General features: G+C 39.5%; 1 protein-coding gene across 1 annotated transcript in view; it reads right to left on the bottom strand.

Annotated features, from left to right (window-relative positions):
• Positions 1-1,243: 1,243 nt before the first annotated feature.
• Positions 1,244-20,354, bottom strand: part of RTN1 (reticulon 1) — a 27,595-nt gene continuing 8,484 nt past the window's right edge. Inside the window, exons 2-7 of the mRNA XM_008575924.1 lie at positions 13,727-13,934; positions 10,714-10,852; positions 8,509-8,578; positions 7,869-7,915; positions 7,725-7,783; positions 1,244-2,044 (exon numbers count right to left, since the gene is read on the bottom strand). Of these exons, the coding sequence (XP_008574146.1) occupies positions 2,002-2,044; positions 7,725-7,783; positions 7,869-7,915; positions 8,509-8,578; positions 10,714-10,852; positions 13,727-13,934 (566 nt within the window). The 3' untranslated portion in view covers positions 1,244-2,001. The remainder of the gene's footprint in view (positions 2,045-7,724; positions 7,784-7,868; positions 7,916-8,508; positions 8,579-10,713; positions 10,853-13,726; positions 13,935-20,354) is intronic.

Here is a 20,354-nt window from a genome sequence, read left to right on the forward strand (position 1 = left end):
ACTATTACTGAACTTATTACTCTTTATTACTCATCATTCTCTGCACACACCACGTACTTTCATGTCTTCGCACCTTAGCTGATGTTCTTTTTCATTCTGGGGTGAACACTCTTTTTTTTTTTTGTCTTTTTGTCTTTTTCCGTGTCCGGCAACGGATCGCAACCCTCAGTGTTGCCCCCGTACCGGACCGGGGACCGGCAACGGGACTGCAACCCTCGGTGTTGCTCCCGCGCCTCGCTCAGCCAGTGAGCGGGAACCGGTCTGTATGTGGGATCCGAACCCTCGGCAGGAGCGCCGCCGTGCTTCCCAAGTGGCGCACTTATCCAGTGCGCCACCGGGCCGGCCCTGGGGTGAACACTCTTCATCTGGCAAAAACCAGACCAGGACCCAGCTCCGAAGATCACACCCCCTGTGAATCCTTCTCTGCTGCTTGAGCCTTGTATCCCAGCTCTTACTTGATGCTACCTTTTTTGTAGTTGCATTTCTATGTAGCTACTTGCCCTCTCCCCCAGCACCAGATGGGAGTTTCTTGGCAATTGGCACAGAGTGGAGTTGCCCTTGTAACCCTCACACCACTTTGTGCAGAAGGATCGCTCCATAAATACTATTGAATCTAAGCACAAAACTGGTCAAAGGCAGCTTTTTATGATTAATTCTTTCTTCTTGCACTACTTTTACTTCTTCCACTGCAACTCCTTTCATTTACTTCTACCTCTTCGTCTTTGACTTACAATTCTAACAATGAAATAAAATATGCAATTGGACTTTTTTACAAAAAGCAGCGATCAAATGTTAGAATACTTAGCATGGTCAGGGCAGGAACTGTCATCTCTCTTATACACAGCCCTATTCTTAGTGCGTGGCACACAGTAGGTGCTCAATAAACAATTACCTAAAGAGGAAGTTCATAGCAATTACAATTATTTTATGCTGGTGTTGTGTTGCATATTGCTATAAAAAACTTTATGTAAGGCTTTTATATCACTTTCAAGATTTTTAAAAACATTTAAAATATATGCATTGATCCCACAGTGTACAACATAAAGAGTGTTTCCCAGTTTGTTACTCTTCAGTGATTTCTACTGATAACCCAAAGAAGTCATAAACCAGGTTGGGGTTTGACCCTGTATCCTGCAGGAAGGAGTAAGGTGAGCATCTGGTCTCATCCTCCCAGCATGTCATTAAGTGACTTGGTCTCTCAGACCTTTTGTGTTTTCTGGAAAGACTATGAGAACAGAGGGAGAACTTTCTACATTTAGTAACATTTATTTATGCATTCAGTATCAAGTACATAAGTGCAAATATCTAGAGTCCATAATTAAGTCCGTGAGGAACTACAGAGAAAGTAATACAAATTGTAATAAAGTTAACATGCTGGTACTTTTTTAGTTACCACACATGTAAATCAGCCCATCAATCCCATACAACAAAAGTACCACGTGTTCGTTTTGGGTTTATTCATTTATTTAATTATTTTAAGTTATACAAAACTGATGATCATAAGTACGGTCGGCTGTTTTTATTTTTACGTTGTGTGTGTTGGAAAACTGCTAAAACATCAGTCTACAATTCTATATATTGTTATTAAAGATTAACCCAACCAGCAACCTAAGGACATATAAGCGATTTCCACTATTGTATCCGTGCACTCGGCAGGAAAGGCCTAGCCGCGGGGAACGTCAGAAGCTACAGAAGCGCTGCAGAGAGGAGGAGGAGGATACTGAAGGACAGATAACTGGGGCTCTCACCATCATGCACTTTTTTTAGCAACACGAAATGAAAAACCACATCTAATACACTTTTCTCTATACTTTAGTGCTTGACACAAGTGACTCAAATATCCTAAGAATACAGAAACAGCCTGAAAACAGCTGTTTTAAAGTTTGTCTCTAAGATTATGGTACTGGGGGGAAAACAATCAATTTGCAGTAACGAGTAAGAAGAGAGCTGTTACCACTCCAGACATTCCTGTTTGTGTCCAGTCCCCGGTGGGAGATCGATCTACTCAGTATGCCTTTTAGCGCCTGGGATTTTAGCCTGAATCCTAAAAAGACAATATGAAGAGGTAGTAAATCACAGGTGTTATTAATAAAATCATTTAATGTATTCATTATTTGTTGTTGGTTTAATTAGCCAAGTGACCAAATAGCTTAATATTCCAGAAGATAGTACAGTTTTTATGTACGTGTGGTTACAAACACTCTTCTATAAAGCAATAAGGAAGTAGGAATTGAATAATCAATGACCCAAGAAAGCCACATTCTTTAGATTATAATTTTTTAGGTAGATGAACATGTTGATTTATTTCAGGATTACAGAAACTGTGATATAGTCAGGGTGACCATTTCTCATCCAATTTAGGGACACTTTTGAAAGAGAAAGAGGGTGCTATTACTAACTATGCATAAACAGTGATGGTTCCAGGTAAAGGAACCATCCTCTGTTCATCCTCTGTCTGGTCAAACTACCCAAAATGGGAATTAAGAAACCTCGGTCCTAGTCCCAGCTATGTTATTAATTAGCTGCATGAGACAGGCCAGCTAACGAATTGTTTTGGTCCTAAAGACTGATTTTTAAAATGTGGGTATAGATGACATATCTCCAAGGCCCCTAAAATTCTGTGATCTCCACAGTATGGCAGCATGATTTTAGGACAGGTTTACACGGGAAGTGTTTGTTAATTTGAAGCTTTGTGAGCTCATCATGCAGATTTTGACTGAGACCTTCCTCTGTGCCAGGCACCCTTCCACTTGATGGAAGAATGTGGCCAAGAAAAGCGAGAAGATGCCTGTTCTCACGGAGTTTTCATTCCTGTAGGGATTGAGGAGACAGAAATAAACAAGTAGACGAGAAGTTTAGATGGTGAAGTTCAGATGGTGATCAATACTACAAAACAAAACAAAACAAGGTAGTACGTATGACAGGAGGTGAGGGGGCATGATAGTAAAGTGAGTAGTGCCTACTTAAAATCCACTGATCTGAGAAGCAGATGCCTGGAGGACAGGAAGGGGCCACGAGGCAAAGATATGGATGTGAAGTGTTCCAAGCAGAGGAAGTAGCATGTGGAAAGACCCTTAAGTGAGGTCAAGCTTAGGTGTCAAGGAGAGTAGAGACCAGTGTGCCTGGGGCGTGGAGAGGGGAGGACTGAGAAGCTAGCAGCAACCAGATGGTGCTGGAACTCATGGGCTGTGTGGTAAGGAGTTTAGATTCTATTCTGTGTGATGGGAAGCCATTGACACACTTTAGGCAGGGGAGCGATATGATCTGACTCATGTTAGATCTCCAAATATTTGAGGATGGCTATTGTGTTCTTTTAAAGTCATTTCTTTTCCAGGGTAATCATCCCCAGAGAAGTTTGGTCTTCACTTCCCATTACTGTCAGATTTCCAATACCTCAATACCCTGGTCATCTTTGTGGCATTACTCCAGTGTATTAATGCATCTCTTAAAATGTCCAACCCTGAAATTAAAGACAGATATGGAATGACCAATATGGAAGATGACTGTGGCCTCTTTTGATTTAGACTTTATGCTCTATTAATAACATCTCAACTTGCACCGATTATTTTAAAGATGCCTCAGCACATCGTTGACTCATATTTGGCTGTAATGAATTTAGAAAACCCAGGTATTTTTTGCATGTATTATATATATAAATATATATAATACACCCTATTTCATCTAACCTTTCCCATTCTATACTTGTAAAGTTGAAAACTTGCACTGATTATTTTAAAGATGCCTCAGCACATCGTTGACTCATATTTGGCTGTAATGAATTTAGAAAACCCAGGTATTTTTTGCATGTATTATATACATAAATATATATAATACACCCTATTTCATCTAACCTTTCCCATTCTATACTTGTAAAGTTGACTTTTGAAAAACCTAAATATAGGACTTTACTTTCCCTGTTAACTTCATTTTATTGATTTTAATCAGCATTCTAGCTTATTCAAAATTCCTTGATTCATTTTGAATCTTGAGCTTGTCATCTTCTGAATTTGCTTTTGCTTCAAGCCATGTGTCACCTAGAACTTTGATAAGTATATTTGATTTGTTTTCACATAGTCATGAGAAGTAATGGGGTTGAAAGTAATGGGATCAAAGACAAGGCCCTGTGTTACCTTACCACACACCTTGCCCCAGACAGATATTTGATGGATTAACGAACATTAGGGTCTACTATTTCAAGAGTTTCTAAAACTCTACCAACTGTGCTATCATCTGAACCATATATCTCAATTTTTCTTCATAAGGACACCAGGAGCACCCGTTAAGGAACCCACTGAAATCAGAATACTCACTGGCCAGCTCAGTCCCTATGACCCCTCGGTTTAGTGAACATATTACTGTTTGTTCTAAGTATCTACACTTTCACTCATTCATTCTAGAATTTTGCTTGAAATTAGGCATTCAATTCATCGAAAGATAATTTCTGGAATCTATTCTTTCTTCTTATTTGAAATACAGGACAGCTGCTGTCCAATTTCAGTTTTCAAGGACGTCCTTCACTCTCAGATTTCTCCAAGAGATCTTCTAGGTAAAATCTCAGGCTATTTTATCACCTAGAATATAACTTACATGAACATAGGTAGTTGTATTCACTTCAGGGGGGATTTCTTATTATGCTCTTACTTACTTAAAACTTTAGTCCCCTCTACAATATTTATTTTGTCTTTTCTAATTTGAGGATGTTTTCCCTTATTTTCAAAACTCTAAGAAGTGTTATTAGGTGTTATTACCACCATTTTAGAGCTAGAAAACTGAGAAACAGGGTTATCCCTCCCCTCGGTATTGAGGAGGAGGTGGCCCTGGGATCTCCTGACCTGTCTGGGACTGTCCTCCTCCACACCCCTCTGAACTGATCTTTAGCAGTAATAGGATAGTGATGATAATGATGACGATGATATCTAATATTTGTTGAGCGCTTCCTGTGCCTGAGTAAGAATACTTACAAACATAATCTCATTTAATGACCAACAACAACCCTATGAGGTTAAGTATTAATATTCCCAATTTACAGATAAGAATATCGGCTCATAGAGTCAAACAACATTTATGAGGAGCTCATATAGCTAAAAATGCCGGAAGTAGACTCAAATTATTCTGTCTGATTTCCGATAATCATGTTCTTAATGGTTCCACTGAAATGATGTAAGTTCTTTTGCTGGAATTATTCTAACATGGGATCAGAATTTCAGAGGTCAAAGATACCTTTGAGGTAGGATCACATATAGAAATGTCCTTCAAAATTTAGTGCCAGGCAAAAACGGGTTCTCTTGAAGAACTGCTGTTTCCTCCTTTCCGATAACAGGGACTATGTAACTTACCCAGTTTCTCCTTTTGTCCTAGCTACCAAGAAGCTCAGTCAACTCTGAATAAAACTCAATCCAGAAACCTATTAGTCCTCACGGTTCACATATCTCCTTTCTATTTCTTTTCACAGCCTTGATTTCCGATTGTGATTTAGCAGCTACATTGCATGTGTGTTATATTCTCTGCCATCCCTCTTTTCCCTCCGTTTTAACCAACATATGCCCTTATCACTTTGTCTGAATTATGATAGCCTCCTAGCTGACTGCCACATCTCCAGTCTCTCCCCTCTCCAGTGCCTCTCACTAGACTGTCACAGTGATCTTAACAAAGCACAGAAATGATGACATAAATCTCCTGCTTAAAAGCATCAAGGGCTGAACATTTCCTGTTGGGTCAGAGTTGAAACTCTTTAAAGCACTCACCATCTGGCCGCAGACTCTCTTTCTAAATTCCTTCTTCTAGGTGATCTTTCCACTCACTTAAGCTTTAGTCACACTGGCGGACTTGCTGCTTCCTGAACATGACCTACACCTTCATGCTCCTCTGACTTTGCTCATATTATTTCTTCTTGCGATGTCTTCCCCTCATCATCCACCTGATGAATATTTATGTCACCTTCAGGGCTCAGGTCAAATGCACCCTTGTCTTAGTGGCTTTCCATTGTCCTCTCCAGGAAGGAACAATTATTTCCTCATTTCCCTGACTTCAGTATTTTACACAACTCTGCTGTGGTTCTTATATTTGTTATTTCTTATAGTCTTATAGTTATTTCTTTACAATTTCGTCTGCACCAGTTGGCTCTTCTAGGGTTGGAATCCTTTCATTCACTTTATACCCTCTGTGCCTATTACACGAAGTATCCAGAGCATAACAAGTACTCCTTTTTTTGGAACCAATCAACTAGTCAACCAAATAAAAAATGAATAGATGTGATTTGCTCAACATGCCCAAACTAAGTATTGCAAAACTTAGGTCTAGAACACCTTTCTTGCACTTTCCAAATTCCTATTCTGGTGTTATTTGCTGTAGTTCCTGAACACAGTTCTAGCTGCCAAAAAGTCACCTAACAAGTTCATTATAATATAAATTCAAGCTGACCAATCCTAGAAATTTTACTTCTATAGGTCTGTTGTGTAGTCTTGAAATTAGTATTTTTAAACAGGTTGCCCAGGTTTGAGTACCACCAAGTTTCACACTATGCCATGCTGCCATTTCTTAATACAAAATAATGACTATTTTATCCTTCATTTGTTAATTTTCATTAGGTATTGGTTATACTTGGGTCCAAGCTGATAATTGCAGGCATTTTGAAATGTGTTGTAGAACTGTCATGAATCCAAATTCAGCATAGAACCCCCTGAGTTCCTAACAACTCTAAGATGAAGAATGTAAAGTGTACATAGTAAAAAGAAAAATTTATATACTTCAGGAGAGAACTATAGCTGATGACATGTAATTTAATAGCAGAGAAACGTTATGGTGGTTGTCCTTTCCTATTTATTTTATTATACATCTTCAACTGTCTAAAATGCCTCCCTTTAAATATGACCGTCATCTAGGTCCAGCCAAATAATTATCAAACTACTAGATGGAATTTATGTTGACAAAGTCTAGTCCTTTGGCAACATGTATTTGTAGTTGAAGACTTGGTCATCATTTGATTAAAACAAAATCTTGAATAATAATGACAACATAAAAACTATCATTTTAGATGACCACATACATGAAAATACTAATACAAAAATCAGGGAAAACTACTCAGTTTAATAATCATGTTAGCTGTGGATATGTAAAACTGAAATCTTTAATACATAAGGTAGCCCATAAAGTAGACTTAAAAAGCAATGGTGTTAATTAAACAAACACACACACACTCTTGTTGAGTTACAATGGTATAATATAAAATAGTTAGGTAACAAAAATTTTCACATATTTTAAAGTTATTAAAAAATAATTTAAATTTTTAAACATAATTTCAATGATTTAAAAAAATTAGTGCTGTTCATTGCTTAAAAGATTGAAAATGTTTGTTAATTCAATTGTTTCTATTTCAATTAAACTGTTAATTTTAATTTTCTGAATTAGGCTTCATTCTTTCCTTCAACCCATCCTATTCTTGGATATGGGCCAGTCCTCAGATACAGCTTAATATCATTCATTCATTAAAACTCATTCATTATGATATCTGAAATATACCACTGAAGATTTTATTTAATTGTTTTAAAACTGATACTTATTTTCTGAAATAATATAATAGGGAATGGAATGGAAACATGACTCAAATAAGTGAATAATTATAAATCAACCTATTATCTTACTATCTTTTTTTGCCCCTCCCTAATTCACTCAAATGCCTGCTTAAGAAAGTCTCTCCTTTTTATGAAATGCACTGTATAACTTACTTTGCCACAACAGCATTTATGTGAGTCCTCACAAGTCCCAGATATTGGTCAATCTGTGCCTACAAAGAGAAAGAAATCATGAGCACATCCAAAGATCATGAGGTCAAAATTTAATGTGAATGTTTGACATCAATTAGAACTTACCTGGTGCTTAACGTACACTACAGGTAGAGTAAACATTGAAACCACAGCTAGGATGAAGAAAAAACAGTATTAAAAATCTGAGAGTTGTCAATAAGACTAAGCTTATAGACACATTTATATATAGTTATGTGCTATTATAGCAATTTTTGGAATAATCAATATTCTAGATAAAAGAATCAGTTTACAAGCAAAACAAAAGGATGCTGAGCCCTTACAGATATTACGTTATTATTCCTAGAATGAGGACAGACTGTGCCCTCCCAAGATGAAAACGAATCTCTATCCATAGCTGCCACTGTAAACAGATACCTAAAAGAAGCCAAATAAAACCAGTTGTGGCTGAAGAAGAAAAACCTTCAGACTTAAAAATTCATTATTAATATATTATATATATTGTATTCTTAACATATATACTATACTTAATATAAGTATATAATATAAATAATATACAGCATGTATTATATACTATTAATATATAATACTCTTTCACTGGTAAGGGAAATGCTCTGCACTCAGGGACAGCTGACATTCATTCCTAGGAATCTATCCGAACAAGCCAAGAGCTAAGAGCTTTGGAAGCATTGTGTTAACAGAGTGTGTGAACGAGACCCAATACGAGTACACTCTCGTCTGTTCTTACCCATGAGCAGCAGGGTCAGGCCATTGAAGAGAGCTCCAACGTAAGTCAAGAGCCACATCAGGACTGCAAACTGAAGAATGAAAGAATCATCAGAGCTTCTAAAACCCTTCCTGACAGATAAGTCTTTTTTTTTTCAATTTCAAGCTTAATTTCTTAAGCAGCGTATAACAAGCTACAGCTTTTAAAGTTAATTTTGTTAAGGCCATGGAGTTTCATTACACAATATTTCTGTTCACACCCAACCACTGGTAAGTTTGTAGAATATCTCTTCATCTAAACTGTCCTTTTGGTTTTTTTGCACGTGTTGAGAGAAATATGTAGCCACTAATGAATTCATGAACTACTTTGCAATGTACTTCAGTACAAATGAAGGATAATCTTACTTCATCTGCAGACCCTACTGTGATGATTTTGATTTTCCAGTTTACATTCCACTGTTTCATGTTGCTGAAATGACATCTTTCAATTGCATCTCCTGTGCTGGCATCCATCCTAATTAGTCTGTTGTATGCAATTCCAGTAAGTTCTTCTCTTTTGCCCCCTTGGGACCTTGCAATGAAGTGTGTAATGCTGAATTTGGGTAGCAACTATGAAGATTGAATAAATCTCATTGTGGCTTTAATTAGACTCATCTGAACTACATTCTGATGGGCCTCCAAGATTCTTGCTGTTATTGAATTTGTTATATAGTTTGCCTGCTTGTTCTTATACTTTTTTAGATAGTGAGGGGACACCAAACATTCAAGATTTATATCACCTGTGATCTCTTCTGGTATAAACTGAGGATCTGGGTTTTTGAGGCAAAATACATCACGATTTCAACAGGAAATGAAAGAGCAATAAGGCATTTAAAGCCCATCACAGAATCACTGAAAGAGCATACAGTCTTTAGGTCTCTGGGAACCCTTTGGGTCACTTTATTATAAGATTTGATGGACTCAATGAAATAATAGTCTAGGCCAAGGACTGGCAAATTGTGGCCCTTGCCCTGTTTTTGTACAGGCCCATGAGTTAAGAATGGTTTTTACATTTTTAAATGGTTAAATAAAATGAAAACAAGAATAATATTTTGGAATATATGAACTGATATTAAATTCCATTTTCAGTGTTCATAAATAAAATCTTATCAGCACAGTCACAGTCCTTTATGTATTGTCTTTTGCTGCTTTTGTGCTACACTGGCAGAGTTGAGTAGGGGTGACAGACAGTGTGGCCCGCAATGCCTAAATTCTTACTATCTGACCCTTTACACACAAGGTTTGTGGACCCTTACTCTAGTCCACAATTTTTAAATGACAGATTCAAACATTACTTTAAAAGCACTAAAGTGATTAAAATCTCCCTGGTATCTCTCTTAGTCATTACGTGGCAAGTCATCATTCCAGTAAAGCACACTGAGGGTCAAGACCACGTCTCTCGCTTTTCCTTCTGCCCTTCCTCAGTTACCAGGCAGCCCCTGGTAAAAGAACCCTGCTAGGGTGTGTACAAAGTGCTCTGGAAGAACAGAAAATTCACAAGTCCCCCAGCCAGACCTCCCCAAACTCTGCTTGTGGCCTTGCTGAATCACAATTAACTAACTTTGATTATACAAGTAAGTCACAGGGAGGCCAAAGCACCTTGTTCAATGAAACCAGTGAATTCAGCAGGAGCACCAGGAATAAAACCCAGGTGCCCCAGATCCTCACCAAGCGTTGGGCTGGGCATACCACTGCCCTTCAGATGGCTCAGCCTCAGGCCAAAACTGTGTAAGGACACTTGGAAGTCTTACTGTTAGCAGAGTCCAGCTTTTCTTTCAGTGAAAAAGCATGTATGTTTTTTACTTTCCCTAAACTAGATCTTTATTTTAAAATTAATTTTAGGAAGTTGGTTGAGGAATTGAAAATTGTTTAAGGAGAGAAAATCTGGTGTGTTGAAAAAGTATATAAATAGGAGCTGTGTGACCTGGGTTTGATCCCAGCTCTGCTAGTGACTCCCTGGGCAACCTTGGACAAGTGTCTTAACCTCTCTGAGCCACAGTTTCATAACCTGTAAAATGAAGGAATTAGATTAGATGAGCTCCATGGTACCATCCAAATGGAGGTCTTCTGATATTAGAATATAATTAGTACTTGCTTTTCATTCTGCATGATGTGGTGGTTTATAGTATTACGCCTTTACGGAAAACAGAACTCCAGACTGTAAAGTGAATGGCTTAAGCAATCATACTTTTAAGGAATCCACCAGGTCCTGGACGAGGAAGAGCCTCCTCAGTTCCTTAAGAGTGCTGTTCACGTAGAACTGCAGGCAGTCTGTGTACTTCTGGATCTGCTCCTGAGAAAGGGTGATCTCGAGCTCCAGGTAGGCCCTGTCAACAAACCATCCCCACAGAGAATTCCATCAGAGGGAATCACAAGACAGGCCACTGCCTGTGGTCACAGTTAAGTGTTCCTTCTCTCACTCTGAGGACAACAGCCGGGACCTCTTGCGGGTTATGCCAGCCAATGGGCTGCAGGGCACCATACATCCCTGCTTCCAGTGCACTGAAGTACGTAGGAATCATGACTATCAGGGGTGTTGTGACTGTCTCTGTCTACCAAAGACACAGCAGTATAGTGTAAGATGATAATTCAGAGCAGCCAGCTGGGACCAGAGAAAAATCAGTGCAAAATCAGCTCCTTTGCTGAATCGTCCATACATGACTACATGGAGATGAACTGTCTTTTTTAGGCAGTTCAGATGTCTGGAAATCCTACCTACTGATCATTGTTCCTCATCAAAACTCTAAGAATTCTGTCCATACATGACTACATGGAGATGAACTGTCTTTTTTAGGTAGTTCAGATGTCTGGAAATCCTACCTACTGATCATTGTTCCTCATCAAAACTCTAAGAATTCATGTTTAAATTCTGGGATTTACTTCCAGGTTTATCTAGAGAGCACTGAAAGCTCAAGTCACCTGAGACATATTACAACACTCACTGGTTTTATTGAGTGATATTGTTAGAAGTGGCATTTTTCGTTTGCTCAAATGGTTAAATTTAACTTCTGGGTGAGTGAAATAATAGAATACAATATGTTTGTATATGAAATACAAATTTATAAAAACCAACACAGCTTAAGCTTCTTCTTGCTTGGCCTAGGTGCTCTACAGAGGTCCATCCTTCCTCTCTCCTCTCCTGGCTCTCCTGTTTTAAGACAGCACCTATTGTCTACCTAGAGGATACTCAAAGTTCTTGCAGTGCTTACCTAACTGGGAATTTAGATGAGAAGAATAAGGCAGTATTGGCTTGAGTTTTAGGGAGTACAATGGACTGAGTGTTTGGATCCCCCCAAAATTCATATGTTGGAATCCTAACCCTCAAAGTGATGGTGTCAGGAGGTGGGGCCTTTGGGAGGTGATTAGATCATTAGGGTGCAGCCCTTATAGATAGGATTAGTGTCTTTATAAAAGAGACCCCAGACAGTCTCTCGCCTTCTTCTGCCTTGTGAAGATACAATAAGAACACAGCAGTCTGCACCCCACCATGCTGGCACCCTGATCTCGGACTTCCCAGCCTCCAGAACTGTGAGAAATAAATTCCTGTTGTTTGACCCATCCAGTTTATGATACTTTGTTACAGAAGCTGTAACTGACTAAGACAAGGTGTTTCCATTTAAATGTTATGGCTTTTCTCCCCTTTAGAAAAAGTAGAAAAATACTGATTTGTCTAGATTGTGTGTTCTGATTAAAAATGTACTCTGAGTCAGATATCCCTTTTACTGATAAAAATAACTCAGCCAAAGAAAAGTTCTACATTTTCAATTTGTCTCCTAAAGGAAGATCACATAGTTGGGCTAATTGTAGTTAGACTCATGGTAGAAACAAGCCTTGCTTTGATGGCTAAGGGCAGAGGCTGGGACAGGGGAGAACTGTGAAGATGTGGATTCTGGTCACAGGCTGGGGCCACTGAAGCGGGCACTGTATATGCCCTGGTAGAAGTAGAGATGACAGTCCACTTCTCCATTCTTTGCACCTTTGGGTATCGGGAACTTGTGTAGCCAAGTTATAGCCCAGAGGATCCATGAACTCGGCATTAGAGGAGGGACAAACACATCCTGAGGTCAAGAATGCCCAGGCTGTAACTGACACTACAGTCAGGACCAGAGGCAGGGAAGGAAGGTTGAATATGTAGCCTTTTCCTTTCTGTCCACAAAGCCCCATAAACAGCATCTCATTTCCTTATAAGAGCCTGGTGCCACTGGGCCTTGATTCAGCTCCCAGGTGAGAGCAGGACAGATGCAGAGGTGTCATTGGTGAATTACTGTGGCAGGGCCCAGAAGTCATTCTGCAGCATCATCTACACGTCATCCAGAACTTGGAACTGTCCCTGGGTTACAGGAGATGAGGACAACTGCTGTGGTGCCTGCACTTTGGGGCCAGACACCAGGGGAGGGGGTGACAGGGACAGTCAGTGCTACAAGTAGCCAGGCCCATAATCTAGAGTTGGGGGCTGAACCGTGGTGGAGGTGGGTGGATGCAGCTGGCAGGGCTAACGCCTCCCTCCGTCAGATTTCATGTATCCTCTTAGTTAGCAGACTGCCCTTTTCTTCTTTTATTTAAATTTCCTCCTCTTCAATGTTCATCCTCATCAGACTTCCCCAGTATAAAAATACAGAAGAGGGTACACAGTAAGACTGTTCATGAAACTTGCACCCCTCAGAAGGTTGGCCCTTTGGTGTTAAACTTCCAGATAGAGCCTGGAAATAAAAATTCAAACACCCTAGTCCTGGCTCTGTGCTATGTACTGGCCATGTGGCCCTGGGCATGTCACTTTACTTCCCAGAACCTCAGTTTTTCCACCTGTAAATAGGGATTTTAATGGCTGTCCTGCCTTCCTCATAGAGATAGGAGGATTAAGTAATTGTTGAGACACTTAAAGTTATAAAACATTGTATACGTATAATGGATTATGATTACCATTAGTTCTAATTAAACTATAAAAACTCAATAAAGCAATACATGATAGAATAAGGATAATGATTACTACTAGGAGTAATTAAACTATAAAAATTCAATAAAGCAATAAGTGTTAGAACACGGATAATTAAATTTCTTTCAGAAATTCACCAGAAATGTTAGATATTAACAGACAGGGTAGTAGGGAGACCCTGAGAGGTCCCTCAGGTCTCAGAGAAACATGGACGATTGCATCTATGAGCCAAAACAGAGGTGAGGGCTCGTCAGGCTGGGGCACTCACTTGAAAGGGTGGCCCTCGTCGGTTTTCTGCACAGCTTGTAAGACAGACTTGTAGATGCGGAAGCTGATGGTGGCCGAGAGTGCAGCAAGGGCCAGGTAGGCCACGACGCTCACCACGCTGAACTGGGTCAGGGAGAAGAGCAGCAGCAGGAAGCTCCCGAACACTATGCCCGTCTGCTTGATGTCCCGCCAGTACAGCAGGTCAATAGCTGTGGGGAGGACACAGAACACACACACCATTGAACTCTGGAGTGCCACGACGTGAGCAGCTGTGGCTCAATCCCAAAGCTGCGGCTGCTGCGGGTACTCCCCTGGCACTTAGATTCCTAAACAAGAGCCAGTAGACATATGGCTATGCCAAGGGCACTTTCCATTCTGGTTTGGAAGAGTCTTTTTCATCCTTGAGGATAGTTCACAAATTCGCAGATAAGAAAAGATTGCTGAATCTCCAGTGAACATATATTTCTACGGGTGTATCTCTGGGGGCCATGCTATCTCTACAGTGGCCTGAATTAGGTGGCTTTGAAACAAACTTGAAAATACAGAGGACTCTGAGAAGAACCTGCTCTCCTCTTTTGGATGGCATTGATTATGTGGGCATCTTGAAGCCCTGCCGATAATTTTATGTTTCAGTGGTAGCCTGTAGATGTGGACATTAGTCATACAAATGCCCCTGCTGCTGAGAAGAGGCAGTGACAATGAAATTAGAGGTTTTGGAGAAGTGGTGCCTTGGGAAGCATGGAGGAAGGTCTGGGAGAATACCATGTGCATCTGGACAAAGATATGGCCTGCCTCCAAAACAAGACCAAAACTGAGGGGCTAGCCACTGTGTCAATAAAAGCTGGAGCTGATATTTGGATAAAGCCATGTTGGACATGATTTGTTTGCTTACACTCTGTGATTTAAAAATCTGGAATGCTAGCTTTCAAATCCACATCACATTTATCATTCAGTTATCAGCCTCTCTCAACTTAGAAACAAAAAAATTAGGTTCAAAAGAAAAAAGCCATGGTGCTTCAAATGTGACACAAAATGGAAATATTTTGAATATTCTGGTCATCAGCATATGAAAAAAGCATAGAAGCTTTGCTGAAGAATCTATGCAAATTCATTCTCAAATTAGGCAAGTAACAAATGATTTTTAGAGAATGATGTTCCATCAATTTTCAAGAAGAGAAAGTAAGATGCAAAATTCCCATCTTACAACCAAATGTAAGTGGCAGTGGCTTATATATACTGCCAGCTTCTTGTGCAGTGCACCCAGAGACACTTAGCTCACAGAATTAGATTCCAGTCATCTGCTCAAAGGAAAATGGAGGTGACCAGGTTAAAGAGGGCAGGGAGCTGCTCCTATCATTCTTGGGTGTGTAATTAGCTGAAAAAGTCACATACCCTAGCAATAACCAGAGGCTATGCAGGTGACATGAGTAATGCCATAGATCAAAGTGCTAACCTCTTCCTTGGCAACAGACTTACCTCAGGCTGGCTGGAGAGTACATCAGGGCTTTAAGATGAAGAGGCTCTTTTATAGCAGGCTGAGGATACCCCAGCAATCTGAAGCTGGGAGAATTTCCTCCCCTCCTACTCTCCACCACTACCTGGTCCACCAATGACGTTAACTCAGAAAAGGTTCCAGTAGGCAGGCATTTTGTTGGGCAAAAATTTGCTCCCTTTCCCCTATAACACTTCTGTAATGTAGAAAGTAGAGGAGAGGCTCACAATCATGTTTTGGGCTGAGTCAAAGATTTTTTTTTCTCTCTTTTGAGAAGGGCTGGCTCTACAAGTAGGTTTCCAGGGGCGAAGGAGAAGCACTGCTGATCTAAAGCCTCTCTCTTCTCCCTGCTCCAATCGCTAGTCACACTGACTGACCACTAGACATTCATGCCTTCGGATGAGCCCTTGTCTATTCTCAGAGTAGGTGTTATCATTATCATCATCATCTTTTTTTTTTAAATGCAAAGATGCCAGAATAGGATAATGCATCAAAGATTTGCATGTACTTAAAAAAATTTGAAAGATTTCACCAAATAATTTTCTTTTTAGGAGAGTTTGTTGGGAACAAAGCACCAAAATAATAATCCCTTTTAGGTGGAGAAGAGGGGTCTTTTGGAAGACATGACCTGCAGTAAACCCCTGGGACCCTGACAGTAGATGGCAGAGGTGGGAGAAGAAAGGATCTCCACAGAAGCCTGGCTTCTCCAGAGGTTCACTGGATCTGGAGACAACAGACCGACAGAAGCCTAGGCCTAGGTCTACGCCAGATGGGCTAAAGGTATTTGGGGGTCTGCAGCCTGTAGTCTTTACTGTTTCGTGCAGGGGGTAGTACAGGGGAATACAAAAGAGACTAAAACATCACCACTGTCTGAAGCGTTACCTCTTCCACATTCATTCAGTTATTCAGTATTCATTGAGCAAGAACTAAGTGCCAGACTTTGTTGGAGGTGGCAGGAATATAAAAATAAATGAATTGTAAAAAACAAAAACACATACAAATAAATATGAAATAAATAATAATCTGTTTTATGATGCCCACAGACTCACATAGCAGACAGATTTGGAAATAAATACATCATGAGACAGGGTGATTTGTGCTAAAGGGGGGAGTCCTCCTTAGTGCTAAGGAAAGTGGCTTACCCACCTGTGAGGTGTGCAGGGACACAGAAGAACCTGCAAGTAGTTTTCAAAGAGGACAAAGAATTTGCTATTTTCAAGTGAATCCCCATGGAATGAATTGTTTTACATCTGTTAAAAATGGTATGCTTTCTAGAAAAGCTTTCTAAATCTCCAGCCACCCATTCAAAAAGCCTGAGAATGGCAGGCACCAAATCCAGGCTCTCCTTGAAGAAATTGTAGGCAGAATGTTAACTAACGTTTGTTTGGTATAGAGCCATCTCCCAGAAGATCTTCCAGTCAACTTGCTAAGATCTCCTGAGGTTTCTAATTAGGAGGTCAATAAAAAAAAAGAATTATCTTAAAAGAATAAGCTGTTGATTCTGGGCACTTTGTGGCAAGATTATCTATTACATAGATTCTGAAATGTTCAAAGCACTTTCATATATTACCTAATTTAAACCTCACAATAACTTCCATTAGCTAGGTACATAACAGGCAAGGAAGCTAACTAAGAGTTAAGGAACTTGTATCTTGACTAGCTAACAGGAAAAACAAGGATCAAATCGTAAATGTGATGCTTTTTCCAAAATAAAGTTGTTATCTCTCTCACATCATACGTTAAATGTCTCCCAAAGTTATGTAATTAACTAGGGACAACCTGATTATATTTAAAACTGCTTTTCAGACACTTAAGGGAAATTTTGTCTTTGAATGAAAACAAGTATTATCAATAGTAAATGGTTATTGATGATCTATTATCTAGTAAGCACAGGAATGAAGAAACCATAAAATTTTCTTCTTGCTTTTAAGGAACTTAAGGTCTAGCTGGGAAGACTAGGCATTCACTTAAGCAAATACTGAACCACTGCCAACACATTTTGTATTGTGGGAGGTTGCAAAAGTTGAGTTTGAGGAAGGGATAGGACGGGAATTGAGAAAGAGAACGTGGGATGTTATGTGAATGGTGCGAACAATTTGTTAAGGAGATGGGCTGGATAAAAGGAAATACTATGAAGGATTAGTTGGCAAGAACAGTGACTAATTAGCTGTGGGAGAAAGGAGGAAGACATAATTAAGGATGAAAACAACATTTCAAAGCTGGGTGACTGAGTGATTAGTGCCACTGTCAAAAATAGGAAATCTCAGGGTGAACTGGCTTGGGGAAAACTGATATTTTTTTTTAAACCTCTAGATTTTGATACTCGAGGGTACTCCTTTAATTCTATTTTTCCACTAACTTTTCGAAGTACCCTCATAATGACATCAAAGCAGGGCAGCATGACACAGCCTGGGGCAGAGATGGGGTAGGGATCACAGATGAGGTGAGGCTGACAATCACACACAATACTTACGAATTTTTTAGAATTTTGGAAATGAAATGACATTTTTTTAGGCTTTGTCACAGTAGCCCTGAGTTAAAATGGTCCTTAATATCATATATCCAATGATATTCAGATGATATGTACAGTAGGCAATTGGAAACACAGGACTGAAATTTAATACAGAGGGTGGAATATTTACATTTGGATGTATTCTGAGTGGAAATGAGGATTGAAGCTGTGACAGTGGAGGAAATCTCCTAGGGAGGGGAGGCTAAGGTTTAAGATGAAGCCATAATTTGAGACTGAAAAGAAAAAGCGGAGCTGTAAAAACCAGTCCTGAGTGTGAGGAAGGGCACTACAATAGTGTAGGTTAAGGCAGTCAAGGAGAAGGAAACTTCCAAGAAGAAAGGGGTGAGCTATAGTCTGGAATGTTATGGACACAGCAAAGGAAATGAGAACTGAGAAAGGGCCACTGGATTTGGAGACTGGAAGGTCATTGACAACTTAGCAGACAGCAGTGTTGGCAGTAGTGGGGATTGAAGCCCTATTGGAAGGGGCTGGGTAGGTGGTGGGAAGTTCAAAGTAATACAGAAGATGGTACTTTGGGAAACAGCAGTAACCAGTAAACCTTTAGGTTGAGCAAAACCTGGGAATGTTAGTGGAAAGTGAGGGGTGAAGATTCTGGAAAGAGGAGATATTTGATTAAGCAAAGTCTCAGCAAAGGCAGGAAAGAATGGGACTGGCCATAGCGTTCTCTTTTGAAAGAAGGGAGAAAAAAAGAATGGATAAAGTTGGACAGACATTTTGGGAAGGTATGGGTGCTGCCACAGATATGTGTTGAGGTAGAAAAGAACTAACGTAAAGCGGCATGAAGTAAATTAACTTGAATTTTCCCTGGAAAATAAATCATGAGGTCTTCCTGAAACTGAGGCAGTTAGGGGTAAGGTTTGAAGAGAGTAGGAAAAGTCGAGGCCTGTGTTGTCCAATACAGTAGTGACAAATCACATACGGCTGCTGAGCACTTGGAATGTGGTTAGTTCCAAACGAGAGGTCATGTAAGTGTAAACTACATACTGGATTTCAGACTCGGTACAAAAAAGGAGTAAAATATCTCAATACTTTTGGTTATATTTGATTAAATAAAATATATTCTCAAAATTGACTTTTTTAATGTGGCTACTAGAGCATTTAAAGTTATATATGTGGCTCACATTATAATCTATTGGACAGTGCTGATCTAGAAAAATACGGTAAGGATTCAAAAAGGAATAAATAAAAGGATTGCCCGAAAGTAAAGAAGGTTTGGTTAAGTTAAAGTCCAGGATTTCTAGTGGATCCAGTCAGCAGGGTTAGATACTGGGCGTTCTGATGAATAAAAGGTGGGGCTAACCCAGGACTGTGAATTGTCACAAGGAGCCTGGTCAGAGCACTGTAAGACCCAAGAGGACAGAGTTGAAATGAACAACACCAGAGCTCAGGCTGGCAGTGGCAGACAGTCGAGACAGCTGGGGACTGATGGGCTGGGAGAATGGCGGTGGCTATGTGTGGTCAGAGTGCCAGCAAATGGCCCAAAGCTCTGATGATTCAGTGGGAAGGGTAGGAGGTGACAAAGTTGTGAACAGAGAAGAGAATTTCTGTGTTCCAAATCTGCTGTGTAAATGCTGATTTTTCACATTTTAATTTCGCTTAATGTAAACTTATGTAGGAAGCTTTATAGTACCCGATCCAGAAAAGTGGGTAATATTTGAATAAAGTTTCCTTAGAACCCAAGTAAGAAAGATATAAATAACTCTGTAACTGCTACAGATTACTCCAAATGATCTTAGGGTACAACAAAGTATAGATAGCTTTCATTTTTAATATCATCATAATGCAGAAACGCCGGATGGGAGTTTAAGCATCTGAGCACACATTCACGAAGCATACTCACTAAGACAGGTATATCACTGTATTGCTTTGCCTGTTATAAAAATTAAAGCTACTTTGCAAAAAAACAAAGAGTAACACATTGGCCTTGAAATGAGAGATCAATGCCTCCTATCGATTTGGTAAGTGGACTGGGCTTGGTGATCTCACCTTAGTTACGAAACCATAGGCATAAGCACGTACTACAGCCTGCTGGGGACTGTTTTAGAACTAATTCAGTCAAGGGTAAACTGGCACATTTGAAGAATCCTAATATCAAATGCCGAAACCAGTGCTCCTTCATTTCCAGAATCCAATCAATAACAGAAAAGAAAAATCAGAGAAGTGATCCAAGGTTTGAATTAATAGCTAAGTGGAAATTAAATCCTATGTGTAATTCCTAGAAAAAAAGCTCTTTGCTGCAGTCCTAATTTACTGGTTTGGGAAACTATTATCAATGCTTCAGTGATATGACGCAACAGTAGCTGAAGTATTCAGAAAGTTTATTAAACATGTATGAACTGAAAAGACACTGGTACAGATACTCATATTTTATTTATAAAATGTGGTATAAAATTTTTATTTATAAAAATGTGGTATAAAATATTTTATTTATAAAATGTGGTATAAATGGATAATATAAAATGGCAATAAATTGTGTACAATTACCTGCATTATTGCATCATATTCTTAAATGTATATTTATATTTCATTTTGGCCCAAAAAAGACTTCATTTCAGGCAGCATTGCACCGTTTGCTGTATGACAACTTAATGCTACTTTTTAAAA

Source organism: Galeopterus variegatus, unplaced genomic scaffold (assembly GCF_000696425.1).
Source record: "Galeopterus variegatus unplaced genomic scaffold, G_variegatus-3.0.2 Scaffold1257, whole genome shotgun sequence".
Classification (NCBI taxonomy): Eukaryota; Metazoa; Chordata; class Mammalia; order Dermoptera; family Cynocephalidae; genus Galeopterus; species Galeopterus variegatus.